Below are 16,928 nucleotides of genomic sequence, written 5' to 3' on the forward strand. Positions count from 1 at the left end.
ATAAGCCGCCAAGGCAGCGGGGGGACACACTTCATCCTGCAAACGCAGCGTTTGCTTTATGGAAGCAATCAATTCATCCATGATTGCAAGCTCTTCAGGCGAGCCAGGGGGAGAATTATCAACCCCTTCAACTTCAGCCTCCACCTCAGACCCCACTAGATCCAGGGAGGAGCGGGACCCCGATAAGGAGGCCCCCGCCATAACAGCCCCATCACCTTCACCCTCAGAATCAGAGGAAAGAGCAACTCTGGGTCTTTTAGCAGATTGAGCAGCCACCAGCATCTGCACCTGAGCAGCAAGGCCAGCCACAATAGTGGCTAAATCCCCCCCTGGGGGGGAAACAGCGGTCCCCTGGCTTTCCACCAAGGCGGTAGGAAATTTGCCCTCCTGAGAATCCATTGCCCCTATAACAAATGCCGGATAATAAAGGGTTAACTGCCCCTTTAATCAAGCGCGGCGAGCGCAGCCCACCGCACCCACACAAGCACAATGAGACCCCCACAGGGAATATTAAACTTAACACAGGCAATGGATAGCAAGAACAGAAGGATAAAACCTGAGGAGACCCTCGCCGCTGCTGCTGCCTCGATCGGTGTTCCTGGAGAAGAGGAAGTGATGCTGCTAGGGCGCTCTATGAAAGCCTATGGGAGGCTACAAGAAAATGGCCGCCATGCATGTAGAACATGCGGCCGGAGCGAGTGTAGGCAAAATGGCGCCGTTTGGCGCCGAAACCGCCGCTCCACAGTACAGTAATGCACACATGTCATCCATGTATAAAAAACACATGGCAGATCGCCGCAGCGATCGCTGTATAATGCCCAAACATGCCACAAAACATGCCCCACAGCACACAGCTTCTCACACTGACAAGGCTGACACACACAGTGTCACACAGCTCCCCCCCCCCCCCTTGCAGCCCACAGCATGCAGCCGAGAGATAGGGAGACAAACAGTGTGAATAGAGGCAGGTTACACAGTCCCAGACTGACACCCCCCCAGACAGACAGGTCCCCACATGAATACACTTACCTCACATTGCGTGGGGGACCCGCACAGGCGAACAAGCCGCTGCACATGAGGCAGGGAGAGTCGCATACAAGACGCACAGAATGGGGGTTAAGAAACCGCACAGCGTCCAGTGAGGTAGCCACCTCACCAATCATCCCTGCACCGAACAGGGATGGGTCGTTCACTGTGCCAGGAGCGTTACCTGGCTGAACGCTCGATGGCAGGCTGGGAAGCCACTGACCCACGACCTGCGACCAGGGGGATCAGCCCGAGACCCAGCCCGCATGATCCTCTTCATCCGAAGAACTAACTAACGCTGACAAAAAACAGCTAAGTAAAGGTAGAGAGAAAACTCAAACAAAAATCCAAAAAAGAAGAAAGAGTCTGGGGCAGAAAGCCCCAGCACAGAGAGAGCCAGCCACTCCTGACAAGCTAGACATTAAAACTGAGATATGGTTGCAGGAAGTAGGAGGGTATTGACTGAGGGGACCACCCCTTGAGGGTGGGATATGTTAAAAGCTTTAATGTTAACATATTCTGTTGCCTAGCTACTCCTTCAGAGCAAAGTCTAATACCCCATATGTGACGAATATGAAGAGGCGGCGACTGTCGGAGGACGTAAGAGAAAAAAGGTGCGCTAAACTCTTGTGGGTGTTCCCTAAGGGGATAAACCAAATGTGGTGTAAATTAGTGATGTTAAAGTCTCCAATTATTGCTTACAATAAAAGTTGACTTATCTCAGTGCAAAGAAAATGGACAACATAATATAAAATCATATAGGCAATGATTCCAAAGATCCAATGATTACAACTAATCATACCATATTGTAGTGCAAAGAATGATTAAACAAATATTGCAACACAGTGCATTCGTGAGCATAAAATATAAAGTGAGGTAAATAAAGTCCAATCCAAACAAAAGTTCATGTGGGATACACAAAAGAAGTGAACTCCTCAGTGACAAATCCACAGCAATAAGGGTGCAAGTGATCCCGCCACCATATCCGGATTGGCTCCTTACCAGAAAGCAAAGTTGTAAGGGCGTATAGGTAACTCAGATCCAGATATAAGAATACCAAGGTGGATCACAGCTAGAACCACACTCAAGAAGAGGATGTGCCCCTTACCAGAAACCACTTATATTGAGGCTAATCACATGCTCTCCTGGAACAGGGTCGGTATTCTCTTTAGGTTCCTAGATCTGGGTATGTCCCCTCTGGTGCGTCCAGTTGCCTCGCAAATTATTTTCTAGCTGCAGTGTGCCTTTATTCAAAGGCCTTGATTTCCACTTAAGAGAACCTGTCAGTGTCTTGACGAGTTCAGCCAGCGATGTCAGTACTGGTATCATTGGATACACTAAAAATCCCCCATTGGTGCCAGTGATGTGTACGATTCCTCATCCCTCGGGACGAGGAATCGTACACATCACTAGGAGAGACGAGGAATCGTACACATCACTAGAGGGACGAGGAATCGTACACATCACTGGCACCAATGGGGGTTTTTTACCAGTACTGACATCGCTGGCTGAACTCGTCAAGACACTGACAGGTTCTCTTAAGTGGAAATCAAGGCCTTTGAATAAAGGCACACTGCAGCTAGAAAATAATTTGCGAGGCAACTGGACGCACCAGAGGGGACATACCCAGATCTAGGAACCTAAAGAGGATACCGACCCTGTTCCAGGAGAGCATGTGAATAGCCTCAATATAAGTGGTTTCTGGTAAGAGGCACATCCTCTTCTTAAGTGTGGTTCTAGCTGTGATCCACCTTGGTATTCTTATATCTGGATCTGAGTTACCTATACGCCCTTACAACTTTGCTTTCTGGTAAGGAGCCAATCCAGGTATGGTGGCGGGATCACTTGCACCCTTATTGCTGTGGATTTGTCACTGAGGAGTTCACTTCTTTTGTGTATCCCACATGAACTTTTGTTTGGATTGGACTTCATTTACCTCACTTTATATTTTATGCTCACGAATGCACTGTGTTGCAATATTTGTTTAATCATTCTTTGCACTACAATATGGTATGATTGGTTGTAATCATTGGATCTTTGGAATCATTGCCTATATGATTTTATATTATGTTGTCCATTTTCTTTGCACGGAGATATGTCAACTTTTATTGTAAGCAATAATTGGAGACTTTAACATCACTAATTTACACCACATTTGGTTTATCCCCTTAGGGAACACCCACAAGAGTTTAGCGCACCTTTTTTTCCCTACTGTCACATTACATTTTTTCAGGTTGCAGCTTTACCCAAATTATATCCAGCGCACTTCACACCCTATACTACAAGGTGGATTTATTCAGCCTAGAAACAGTATGGTCCACCTTGGGGGACACCGTCCTACATTTGTCCACAGCCTCCACAAAGGGATAGCGGTAGTGGAAACGCTTAGGCACCACGAGCATATGTTTTATGAAACGCCATTGGTCGTTCACAATTTCGTGAAACGCCTCAGGGCAGGGAAAAACCTGACCCGACTTCTGGGCCCTCCGGAACCAGAAAGCAGCCCGCTTACTTGACTGAGATGGCTCATCGTCAAGATTCAAAGTCTCCTTAATGGAGCTAATGAGGGCATCCATCACAGCACGTTCCCACGCCACTGAGGAAGATTCCTTCTCCCCCTCTGAAGCTAAGGACAGGGACCCCTCCGGGGGGACGTTGTCCGTGGCAACCAAACCAGGCTCTGAGTCAGAGGACTGGGAGGGCATAGGCGGTTTTTGAGAAGAGCGTTCCGACATCAGCAGATCCACTTTGGACGCCAAAGTTGCAAGAGCAGCAGATGAGGCCATGGAAGGAGGATTCAGGAGTACCCGAAGCCCCCCATCAGGTCTGTGGGGAATTTGTTATCCTGGGAGTCCATATTGCCAATATAAAATTAATGGGACGCTGGCCCTTTAAATCAGCAGTTCCCACGGACCCCCACCGCAACTTGCACTACTTGAAAGCGCCTCTTCAGAGAAGGCAAGAGCCACAAGAAAACAGTTTTATCAGGAAAATGCCCAGAGAAAATAGTAAAAATTCCCCCACAGTGTCAGTACTTGCCACAAGCTGCTCAGTGAAGAAAATGGAAGGAAAGGAGGAAGTGACCTCACACCCCTAAAGGCCTATGCCCGTCCTGAGCCACAAAAAATGGTGCCTATTGAAAATCAATGGGAGGAATCACAGGCAAGATGGCCGCTGCCCTTACAGGACGCTTGCCCATAGCCAAGATGGCGCCCGTTCTGCGCCAGGACAAGGCCCTAAAATGGCTGCTGCCCATACACTGAGCTCAGACCACCTGCCCTTATACAAGATGGCGGCCGCGCTAAACACTTACATGCGATCTGGCCACCACAGGGGACCCCAGGCAGAACCCCTTAATGCTATGGAGCCCCCTCACGCCCCCAGGTACAGCAAGTGCCCCGCACAGCGCCCTCAGCAGGGCCAGGGAGGAAGGCAAACATACCAAGCCGGCCAGAAGGGGGATATCAGAGACCACCAGCACTGCCATCCCCCAAGAGTGGGCCCACAGAACCCCCCTAAAGGTCCTAGTCACAAGGGGGTAGTAGTACTCATCAGTCCAGAAAAGCGGGCACTGCTCTGATACGGGAGACCTCCCACCCTGAGTGCCATCAGCCAGGGAGGGATGCTAGCAACACGCGGGCGTTCGAGTTGAGACACCCTCGGCAAAGACGGATCTCTGCAGGCTCGTCCCCATTTCAAGGGGCACTGTCGTTGCGAGGCCTGGGCGCACTGCGACGCTTGTTGGCAGGCTGGGACTCCATAAGGATCTATATTATCCAGTGTGAGGCCCAGATCTGCAGTCGCTTGTAGTCCTCCAGGAAAATTCCCTGACTAGCGATAGTGAGAGAAATAAAAAGCTATTTTCAAAAGAAAAAAAAAAACATTTTGGGAAAAAAAAAAAAAAAACTGAGACGCTAGGTCCCAGCAAGGAAGAGCTAGCCTACTCTGACGCTAGGCAGCATAAAACTGAGGAACAGTGATGTCTGGATCAGGATAATGGCTGAGGGATGGCCCCTTAGAGGTGTGTCTAAGTATAGAAAGTTTTTTATTACCTTTCAAACTGCCTAGCTTGCTCCTGCAGAGGGCGCCATTACCCACTAGTGAAGGCTGTATGACCGGGCGGTGACTGTCAGAGGACATAAGAGAAAAAGAGTACTCTTCCCCCGTGAGACCCTTAACGATGTCACCCAAGGAAGCTCCAAACAGGTGACCCCCTACAAGGGAGGAAGATTAGATAAGGTCATATAACTAGTCTGCAGACAAGCATTTCAGCCAGACAATACGCCGAAGGACCACTGCTGATACAGACAGGAACTGCCGATAGGCGTAGTCAAGCTTTTTCCTGCCTAGTGTCCTACTCCTGTAGGGGGCAATATAACCCAATGGTTAAGAAGAATCAGGAGCTGTGTCCGTCAATGAAGGAAAGAGCATTTATGAGTTCAGGTACCAATGCTGGGCGAGAAGACTTTGCTCCCATTTGGAATCGCAGGCCTTTCCAAAAGGTATTCAATACAATAGAAATACAGACAGAGCCCTGAATTCAATCATGGTAAGTGCTAGATGTAAACTCCCCACACTAGATCTGCTTTACCGTCCCTGGTTGCACTTGTAAACGAAACCTTAAGCTGGATACACACTATACCAATTTTCTTTAGATTTTTTCCTTTAGATTTACCAAAACCATAGAATATTAGGTCAAACCTAAACACTTTCCATTTGTATGCAATCAGGCAGGCCCTTGCACTACATAGTTGAAAGTAAAGGCCCGTACACACGTAGCGATTGTCAGCCGTAAATATTTGGCCGCCGAACAATCGGCCGATTGTCGGCTTGTTAGTATGATGCTTCCGACAGCCGACAGCGCATTTTCGGCCGAAGAGAATCTGTCCTGCAGACTTTAAAATATTTATTGGCCGCCACCAGAATGGCCGATTGTTCGCCAGTCAGTACAGAATTCGGCCGACAAACAGCAGATTAGCAAGACTGGGCATGCTCAGAGAAGAAAAAACACACGGAAAGTTAACCATCACATGGACATCACTTCTGCAGTCGGCTGTTGTTGGCCGACAAAATTCGTGTGCAGTCTTTAGCAGTTTTCAGCCGACAGGACAGCACCGGACAAAAGACGGCCGATCGTTCGGCCGACATTCGGTACGTGTGTACGGGGCTTAAATCTAAAAGAAATCTACCCACAAAAGTTGTATAGTGTGTATCCAGCTTTAGACATTTTTCACCACATGTGTGCCAATTGGAAGATTACCCTCTATTCCTTTTCCAATGGAAACAAATATATTTTGGATTTCCTCTTATTTTCAATCTCAGTAATATTGATTACAAAAACAAATGGAGGGTGAATCTCAATAGTGGGGACAAAGACTAATAACTTACAGGGCATCTCCACCCCCCCAAAAAAAAAAAAAATAAATAAATAATAATAATAATACAGGCTACTGCATGGCCGTACATGTTACAATCTGATTTTACAATCTCATCTAGATTTACCAACAACTCTGTATCTTGACGGGCACCTTAACCACTTGCCTACAGGGCACTTTCACCCCCCTTCCTGCCCAGGCCAATTTTCAGCTTTCAGCGCTCTCACATTGTGAAGGACAATTGCGCGGTCATGCTACACTGTACCCATATGAAATTTTTATCATTCTTTTCACACAAATAGAGCTTTCTTTTGGTGGTATGTAATCACCTCTGGGTTTTTTATTTCTTACAAAAAAGACAGAAAATTTTGAAAAAAAAAGTTTCTCATTTTCTGTGAGTAAATTTTGAAAATAAAATCATTTTTTCTCCTTCACTGATGTGCACTGATGAGGCGGCACTGATAGGCTGCACTGATGAGGTGGCACTTATGGGCACTGATGAGGTGGCACTAATGAGGTGGCACTTATGGGCACTAATGAGGTGGCACTTATGGGCACTAATGAGGTGGCACTTATGAGGAGGTACTAATATGTGCACTGATAGGTGGCACTGATGAGCACTGAGGCGGCACTGACGGGTGGCACTGATGGGCAGCACCATCAGTACCCACTCAGTGCCCATAGTGCTGCTAGTCAGTGCCCATCAGTGCCTAGATGAGCAGGCACTGATTGGCAGCACTATGGGCACTGAATGTGGGCACTGATGGGGGACACTGATGGCGGGCACTGATGGCATTTTATTTATCTCTTGTGTAATCAGGGCACTGGTGATCAGTGCCCTGATTACATTTCTGTGTCTGATCGGCTCTCCTCTTCCTCACACTGCAGTCTCTCTGTGAGGAAGAGAGCTGGCAATGAGAGATGATCTCATATGTTTACATTTGAGATCATCTCTCATTGGATGTTCCGATCACATTTTAAATGGCCGCTGTGATTGGCCATTCACCACGATCTGTGATTGGCTGTGTCTAAGGGACATGGCCGACACAAATTTTCCCCCCGAGCGCGCGGGGAGCCTGTTACTGGGAGGCCGTATAAAGACAGCCTCCCGGAAATTAGAGCCCGCGCTGTAGCCGTCTTTCTTTCGGCTATAGCGCGGGCGGCAGGTGGTTAAACAACTCATTCTATGCATGTCCAATTAGGTAACCCCTATCATTACAAAGCTGTGGGTATGTCTAAAATAGATTGAACAGACAGACCAACTACTGGCTATCTTTACACTATCTTTCAATATATGGAGGAACAAATCTAGGTAATGGGTAATTTTTTTCAAAACCTAATGACGATTGAACATACATACATACCCATCAGCAAAATATGGTTGAGCTTTGTCTTGCTCTTCCAGAATATTGGATACCAATCCATAGAGGTCAGCTTCACTTCCATATTCTCGCTTTTCACTTTGTATCCTGACATTTAAATATATAATTGATCAATATTCTACAGGTAACAATCCTCTACCTTTTTATCCGCTCTATAAAAAGACCATGTAAAATTTAATGAAATGTGGAATCTGCTACTTCCAACTTTGTTTTGAAGGTACACACTCCAAGACAGTCATTCCCATCTTTAACAAATCACTAACCAAGAAGCAAGGAACTGATAGGCTGCAGGCTTCTCCCAGGTCAGAGAGTAAAGCTGGCCATACACTAGCAGAATTTTGTTTGAAATTTTTTCGTTTGAATCATTAGTGGGGTTAAATTGGCTTTCACCTCTAAAAGAAGCAACAAGAAAATTCAAATAAGCAGGTTGGAAATTTTTTCTTAAATTTCTAATAGTGCATATGGTTTTCGTTCGGGAGTCTATTCATTTCAAAATCAAGCCTAAAGATTTACTGCTATTAAGGGGTTCTGGGTTTCAGCAAAATGGCAGGTTTCTGCAAGAAGCATGAACAATGCTGGAGGCAATTTACAACACACTAATTTTGGTAGCATAATTATTAATGTGGAATGTATGTTTCTTGCTAAAGAACATTTATCAAGTTATGGGTAACGTTCCACTTTAAAAGCAAACAATTTTTGAACGACTCTTCAAGTCTTCGAATGTACTAACAGAAAGGTATAGTAAGTTCAGCATCCATTTCTTGGTCAATTGTAACATAGTGAAGGTTGCAGGCAAGTTAAAAAAAAAAAAAAAAAGAAACAGACAGTAGGTAACCTTTTGTTTGGTCAGGCAACATCGCTGTAATTAAAAAACCTAAAGACACTAGAAACAACTTAATCAAATAGTATTTTGACGATTCAAGAATGTTTAGAATTTTCTTACAAATGTTCATATGAACGTTCGCTTGAAAATCTAGTGTAGTATGACCAGCTTAATGAAGAATGCACAAAAAACAGAATACTTACTGGACAACAATTTTCCTTTCCTGATGCATAAGCATGACAGCATACATGTATGGTTATAGGCTCCGCCCCTCACCCAATCAGGACTGGTTATACTACATAAAATCAGTCGCCTCCCCTAAGGCGGCATTCTCGTAACTATACTTAAATACTAAAACTCCCAAGGGAGGGACCTGTATGCGGTCATGCCTATGCATCAGGAAAGGAAAATTACTGTCAGGTAAGTATAACATTTTCCATTTACCTGACACAAGCATGACAGCATACATGTCTGGGATGTAGCACGCCAACAAAAACCCATAAGTTAGGGCCATGCTGAAGTGTTTTAATCAACTAATCCTAGTTGATTAAAAAATAAAAATACTTTCCCTAGTTATAACCAGTTGAGCATGTGAGGAACAAAAAGAATGCCGCCTTAGGAGAGGCGACTCATTTATATAGTATAACCAGTCCTGATTGTGGGAGGGTGGAGCCTATATCCATACATGTATGCCGTCATGCTTGTGTCAGGAAAAAGTAGGTCTGAAGCTTGCATCTTTAAAAAAAAAAAAAAATAATAATTCAGAACCACAGCTCCCAATTTTTTTTATTTTGCTCTTTTCCATCACTATAACTCAGTATAGGGGCATGTCAACCTGTCTTATAAAGGAAAAACAAATACCTCTTTACTCTGTTACATTCTCTTTTCAGGTGGCTGCTTCTCGTTCTTTGTTATTATTCTGAGCCCCCCTTGGATACCACAGACCTGCAGAATTATTTTCTGCCTAGTGTCCTACTCCTGTAGGTGCAGTATAACCCAATAGTTATGCATACCAGGAGCTGTGTCCCGTCAATGATCAGAGAAATGAATTTTACGTTAATTCAAAAACCCTATTTTTGCCTTGCTGCTGCAACACTCAACACAGCTTATCTAAAAGTGGTATTTACAGTGTGTGTTCTCTGACTCTACAGTGCATCCAGAAATTATTCACAGCGCTTCACTTTTTCCACATTTGATTATGTTAATGCCTTATTCTAGATTGGATTAAATTCATTATTTTCCTTAAAATTCTACAAATACCCCATACTGACCACATGAAAGAAAATGGGCTTAAAATTTTTGCAGATTTCTTAAAAAAGAAAAGTCATATGTACATTAGTATTCACAGCCTTTGCTCATTACTGTGTTGAAGCACCTTTGGCCCCAATTAAAGCCTCAAGCCTCTGAGTATGATGCTACAAGCTTGGCACACCTATTTTTGTGCAGTTTTTCCCATTCTTTTTTGCATGACCTCTTAAGCGCCATCAGTTTGGATAGGGAGCTTTGGTGCACAGTCATTCAGATCTCTCCAGAAATGTTCAAATTAGGTTCAAGTCTGGGCTCTGCCTGGGCCACTTAAGAACATTCACAGAGTTGTCGGGTAGCCACTCCTTTGTCATCTTGGCTGTGTGCTTAGGGTTGTTGTCCTGTTGGAAGATGAACCCAAACCCTTGCCAAACCTATGATGAAGTGAGCTGCCACCTAGATAAAGGTAAGCCTGTGGATGTGGTGTATCTGGACATAGCAAAGGCCTTTGACACCGTTCCCCACAAACGCTTACTGTACAAACTAAGGAAGGTAGGTATGGACCATAGCGTGAGTACCTGGATAGAGAACTGGCTCCAGGGGAGAGTGCAAAGGGTGGTGATTAATGGGGGAGTACTCGGATTGGGCTGGTGTGGAAAGTGGGGTCCCCCAAGGTTCTGTCCTGGGGCCAATCCTGTTTAATTTATTCATAAACGATCTAGAGGTGGGGATATCTAGCAAAATCTCAGTATTTGCGGATGATACTAAACTAAGCATGCCAATATCTTCTATGCAGGATGTGGAAATCTTAAAAGCAGACCTGAACAAAATAATGGGGTGGGCAACTACATGGCAGATGAGGTTTAATGTTGAAAAATGTAAAGTAATGCACTTGGGTGCCAGAAACACGAAAGCAAGCTACTCACTGGGGGGAAAACCTCTGGGTGAGTCTAGGATGGAAAAGGACCGGGGGTACTGGTAGACAACAGGCTTGGCAGTGGCATGCAATGCCAAGCTGCTGTAAGCAAAGTCAACAGAATACTGGGATGTTTAAAAAAAGGGATTCACTCCAGAAATAGAGATTCTCCCACTCAAAAGACTCTGGAAGGATGTGCTGGAACTGGAGAGAGTCCAGAGAAGGGCAACAAAAATAATTAGGGGAATGGAGGACATCAGCTATGAGGAAAGACTACAAGCACTGAACTTATTCTCTCTGGAGAAGAGACGATTGAGGGGGTATATGATATCCATGTACAAATACTGTACTGGCGACCCTAGCATAAGGAACAAACTATTCAGAGAAAGGGAATACAATAAGACATGTGGCCACTCACTAAAACTAGAGGTAAGGCGGTTTAACCTTAAAATACGTAAGGGGTTCTTCACTGTAAGAGCAGTAAGGATGTGGAATTCTCTTCCGCAAACAGTCGTATCAGCAGGGAGCATCAATAGTTTCAAAAAACTATTAGATGGGCACCTTAAAGACCACAACATACAGGGGTATACAATGTACGGTTAACAGCAAACACATACACACATCATAGGTTGAACTGGATGGACTGATGTCTTTTTTCAACCTCACAAACTATGTAACCCAAGTCTGAGGCCAAGAGCACTCTGAAGCAGATTTTCATTAAGGATGTCTCTGTACATTGCTACATAAATTTTTCCTCAATCCTGACTAGTGTCAGGACCCGGACTTGAACCTGGGACCTCCATGGTGTCTGCCAATGACTCTACTCACTGAGCTACCTGGAATGCTGGACAGCTCCCTGGACAAATCCTTGAATGATCCTGCTGTGAATCTTTATTGCCTTGAACCTTGAACCCTTTGCTCCTCCCATGAACTTCCTGTTATAAACCATGTCTTTGCACTTCCTGGTCGCCAGAATATTGTGCCTTCAACAGCCGCTATCTCGCTTGTCTCTCCTGCTGCCGTCTGTATCTTTGCTACCATCCGTTATCGACACTTGGCTTGTTCCTCGACTACTCTTCTGTTTGATCCCAACCTGCAACTACTGGTTACCGACCTTTGGCTACTCCTTGACTATGCTTCAGCTTAATCCCTATCTGCTACTGGACTCTGACTTGCTCACTTCCTGGTGGGGCGATCTTGAGGACCGCGACCTGGTGCTAACTCGCAGCAAAATCCATCTCCACCTTCAGGAGCGCTGGTGAAGACCGGTTAGTACTTAGACTCCGCACCTCAGGTGAGCCTGCGTCATCTGCCAGGGTGACCTGTCAGTGTTCCTATCCTGCTGGTTCCTGTGTGACCTGCGACTGCTATAGCTACTGGTCTTCGAGCCTGACCCCGGATCGTGACAGAATATTCTGGCCCAAAATATGGAGGCCGCTATAGCAAGCATCGTGACTCCTCTTAGGCAACAAATTGCTGAGCTACAAGAATTTGGTGTTACCTGCCAAGAAAAAGTTAATAAACTAGAAAGTCTATTGGAAAGACAACAGAAGGAGATTCATGCTCTGCAGAGACTACTACTGGACCGAGGTGATACTATCACACATATGCCTCAGCCTTTACCATCCAAGTTTAATGGAGACCGCCATCATTACAGGGGTTTCCTAAATCAGTGTCGTTTATATTTTCAAACACACCCTGCTGCATTTCCTTCTGAGAAGAGAAAGGTAACCTTGATTCTCGAACTTCTGACTGGAGAAGCTCTATCTTGGGCCTCCCCATATATTGAGCAGGACAGTGCTATTTTAAATAATCTGCAGACCTTTTTGACCGCAATGGATCAGGTTTTTGATGATCCCAACCGCTGTGCTACTGCTGAAGCAAAGCTGCATAGTATGAGGCAGGGAAGACGCTCTGTCGCTGAGTACACAGCAGAATTCAGATGTTGGGTTGCAGATACTACTTGGAACCCTGCTGCGCAAAAGAGTCAGTTCCGCCGAGGGCTTTCTGAACAGGTAAAGGATGAGCTCGCTAGAGTTGAGACTCCTGATGATCTTGATGCCTTCATCCAATTATGTATCAAAATTGATCAGAGACTTACAGAAAGGAGGAAGGAGAGGCTGGGAATGTTTGCAAGTAAGAGTGGCATGCGTTTCTCTGCTACTCCATTTGTTCAGCAGGATTTCAAAGTTGCTCCTAATTCTAACACTCCTGAGCCAATGCAGGTAGATGCAATTAAGAGATCCATTTCCATTCAGGAAAAAGAAAGAAGACGTTCTGAGAACCTATGTCTTTACTGTGGAGATTCTGGTCATTATGCAATTAACTGCCCTAACAAGGTTAGAAGAACAATTGCATCGGTTGATGTGATCACGCCTGAACAAATAAACTCCATTAGCCAGTCCATCTCCCCGTTGGTCCAGGAAGAAAATAAAGTAAATTCTTCACTACCTCATTTTGTCCTCCCTATTAAACTTATCTCTGAGGGCATTGAGATTCCTTGCTCTGCTATGCTGGACTCTGGTGCAGGGGGGAACTTTATGGACATAGACTTTGCCAAAAACAATTTGATTCAGACAAGAAATAAATTAGCCCCAGTCGATATGGAGACAGTGGATGGTTCACCCTTAACTTCAGGACCTGTTACCCATGAAACAGTCCCTTTGGTTCTCCAATTTGAGGCTAACCATCGTGAGACCATCAGTTTTCAGCTGATTACGTCACCTAAATTTCCTGTGATCTTGGGCATCCCTTGGTTTTCCACCCATAATCCCTCAATCAATTGGGAAGCACGCGTTATAAATTTTACATCCCCCCATTGTGAGGAATACTGTAGAGAGCCTTGTCCAATTAGTTCTCCACAGATTAAGGAAACGCAGTTGGATGTGGTTACAGCACAGTCATATCTCAAACTGCCTCCACAATACCATGAGTTTCAGGATGTCTGTGATAAGAAGAACGCCGACCAGTTACCTCCTCATCGCCCATATGATTGCCCCATTGAGCTACTCCCAGGTGCAGAAATACCTTTCGGCCGCCTATTCAATTTATCAGAACCTGAATTAAAGGTGCTCAGGGAGTGGCTTGATGAGAATTTAGAGAAGGGGTTTATTAGACACTCAACATCCCCTGCTGGAGCAGCCTTGTTCTTTGTTGAAAAGAAAGACTCTACCTTACGTCCTTGCATTGATTACAGGCACATGAATAAAGTTACTATTAAAAACCGTTATCCCCTCCCGTTGATCTCTGAAATGTTGGAAAGACTTCGTTCTGCCAAGATTTTCACAAAGCTTGACTTGCGGGGGGCTTATAACCTTGTTCGTATCCGCCAAGGAGATGAATGGAAAACCGCCTTTAGAACCAGATACGGACACTTCGAGTCCTTGGTTATGCCTTTTGGTCTTTGTAATGCCCCTGCAACCTTTCAACACTTCATCAACGATGTTTTTCGAGATCTGTTGGACCAATTTGTAGTTGCTTATTTGGATGACATCCTCATTTTCTCCAATAACCTAGAGGAGCATCGCAAGCATGTTTGCACTGTCCTTGAAAGATTAAGGCAGAATCGACTTTATATAAAATTGGAGAAATGTGAGTTTGAACAAACCCAGATCCAGTTTCTGGGGTATATTATTTCACCAGATGGAGTAAGCATGGATCCTGAGAAGATTAGAGCAGTAGTAGATTGGCCTGTCCCTGCAAACGTTAAGGAAATTCAAAGATTCATCGGGTTTGCCAATTTCTACAGGAAATTCATCAGAAATTTCTCTAAGGTGATAGCTCCGATTACACAGCTGACAAAGAAAGGGGTGCCCTTTGTGTGGTCATCTAATGCTCAGGCTGCTTTTGATAAGTTAAAGACTCTGTTCACTTCTGCACCAGTATTGGTACATCCCAATCCTGAGCTACCTTTTGTAGTGGAAGTGGATGCTTCTGACTCTGCTGTGGGAGCTATCCTTTCACAACGAAGCGGTGAAAAGATGCAGCTTCATCCTTGTGCTTACTTTTCTTGTTTAATGTCTTCAGCCGAGAGGAATTATGACATAGGGAATAAGGAGTTACTGGCAATTAAGGAAGCCTTTTCTGAATGGAGGCATTTGCTGGAAGGTACTAAGCATCCTGTGACCGTTCTCACTGATCACAGAAATCTAGAATTCATTTGTTCGGCCAAAAGATTGTCTTCTAGACAAGCACGTTGGTCGCTGTTCTTTTCTAGATTTAATTTTATTATCTCATATAGACCTGGGTCAAGAAATGGTAAGGCTGATGCCTTATCACGGATGTTGTCTGGGCCTTCCCAGGAGAACAATGCTGAATGCACAATCCTGTCTCAAAAGAACTTCCTAGGTGTCACAAGTTCAAAGGCATTCTTGAGTCTCCTCAAAGAAGGTTACGAGAATGACTCACTCCTCAAAAATCCTCCTATGGACATCAGTCTTGAGTTCAAGAATGGCTTTTGGATTAAAACGCATCGCCTCTATGTACCTGAGTCTGCTCGGGTTGAAGTCCTCCGGTTGAGTCATGACTCAAAACTTGCTGGACATTTTGGAGTTTCTAAAACAGAGGAACTTTTATCACGCTCCTTTTGGTGGCCTGGGTACAAGAAAGATGTTAAAAGGTATGTAGCCTCGTGCCTGACCTGTGCACGCAATAAGACACCCCGAGCTTCTCCTTTGGGGTTGCTCCAACCACTCCCTATCCCATCAAGACCATGGGGGTCAATTTCTATGGACTTTGTGGTTGATTTACCCCCCTCAAAAGGAATGACCACTATCTTGGTGGTCGTTGACCGCCTCACCAAGATGGCTCACTTTATACCAGTTAAGGGGGTACCCTCTTCGGAACAAACTGCAGAGTTGATGGTTCGAGAAATCTTCAGACTACATGGAATTCCTGAAGACGTGGTGTCAGATCGAGGAGTACAGTTTACTTCAAAGTTTTGGAAAAGCTTTTGCTCAGCTTTAGGAGTAGCAATCAACCTGTCTTCTGCTTTTCATCCTCAGTCTAATGGTCAGACTGAGAGGACCAATCAAACTTTAGAACAGTACCTTCAATGTTTTGTTAGTTATCTTCAGGATGACTGGGTGGACTATCTTCCCACGGCAGAGTTTTCTTACAACAATTCTAGACATAGCTCAACCTCTCAAAGCCCGTTTTTCTTAAACAATGGTTATCATCCAGTTTTTATTCCTGATCTCCCTATCTCAACTCCAATTCCTGCTGTAGCCAACAGATTAACTATGTTGCAAGAGATTCAGGAGAAATTAATTGAGACTTTGAAGGAGGCTCAGGAATGTTACAAGAAGGCTGCTGATAGACATCGCCGATCACTTCCTACCTTTCAAGTGGGTGACAAGGTTTGGTTATCAACCAAAAATTTGAAGGTCCATGTTCCATCTGCAAAGTTGGGACAAAAGTTTGTGGGACCTTTCCAGATTTCTGCTCAGGTCAACCCAGTCACTTTCCGTTTAAAACTTCCTGACAGTATGAGAATTCACCCAGTTTTTCACATATCACTGCTCAAGCCATTTAAGGAAAATCCCTTTCCTGGAAGAATTCTTCCGCCTCCTCCACCCGTTGAAGTACAGGGTGAAGAAGAATTTGTAGTGGAGAGAATTCTTGATTCCAGGATGTTTAGGAATAAATTACAATATCTGGTTCAATGGGAAGGATATGGACCAGAAGAAAATTCCTGGGAGCCAGAAGAAAATGTTCATGCCCCTAGATTAACAAAGGAGTTCCACCAGAGGTTTCCTCTTAAACCTGGTCCTAAGACGTCCAGCGGACGTCCTGGGAAGAGGGGAGTACTGTCAGGACCCGGACTTGAACCTGGGACCTCCATGGTGTCTGCCAATGACTCTACTCACTGAGCTACCTGGAATGCTGGACAGCTCCCTGGACAAATCCTTGAATGATCCTGCTGTGAATCTTTATTGCCTTGAACCTTGAACCCTTTGCTCCTCCCATGAACTTCCTGTTATAAACCATGTCTTTGCACTTCCTGGTCGCCAGAATATTGTGCCTTCAACAGCAGATATCTCGCTTGTCTCTCCTGCTGCCGTCTGTATCTTTGCTACCATCCGTTATCGACACTTGGCTTGTTCCTCGACTACTCTTCTGTTTGATCCCAACCTGCAACTACTGGTTACCGACCTTTGGCT

The 16,928-nt window shown here is 45.0% G+C and overlaps 1 protein-coding gene across 1 annotated transcript in view; it reads right to left on the reverse strand.

Annotated features, from left to right (window-relative positions):
* The window catches only part of MEIOC (meiosis specific with coiled-coil domain), a gene marked incomplete at both ends in the record, with an annotated part of 168,827 nt that overhangs the window by 71,348 nt on the left and 80,551 nt on the right, over positions 1-16,928 (reverse strand). Inside the window, one exon of the mRNA XM_082272868.1 lies at positions 7,766-7,870. Coding sequence (XP_082128994.1) covers positions 7,766-7,870 — 105 coding nt within the window. The remainder of the gene's footprint in view (positions 1-7,765; positions 7,871-16,928) is intronic.

The sequence above is a fragment of the Pelophylax lessonae genome, assembly GCF_965119305.1.
Source record: "Pelophylax lessonae genome assembly, chromosome: 11".
NCBI lineage: Eukaryota > Metazoa > Chordata > Amphibia > Anura > Ranidae > Pelophylax > Pelophylax lessonae.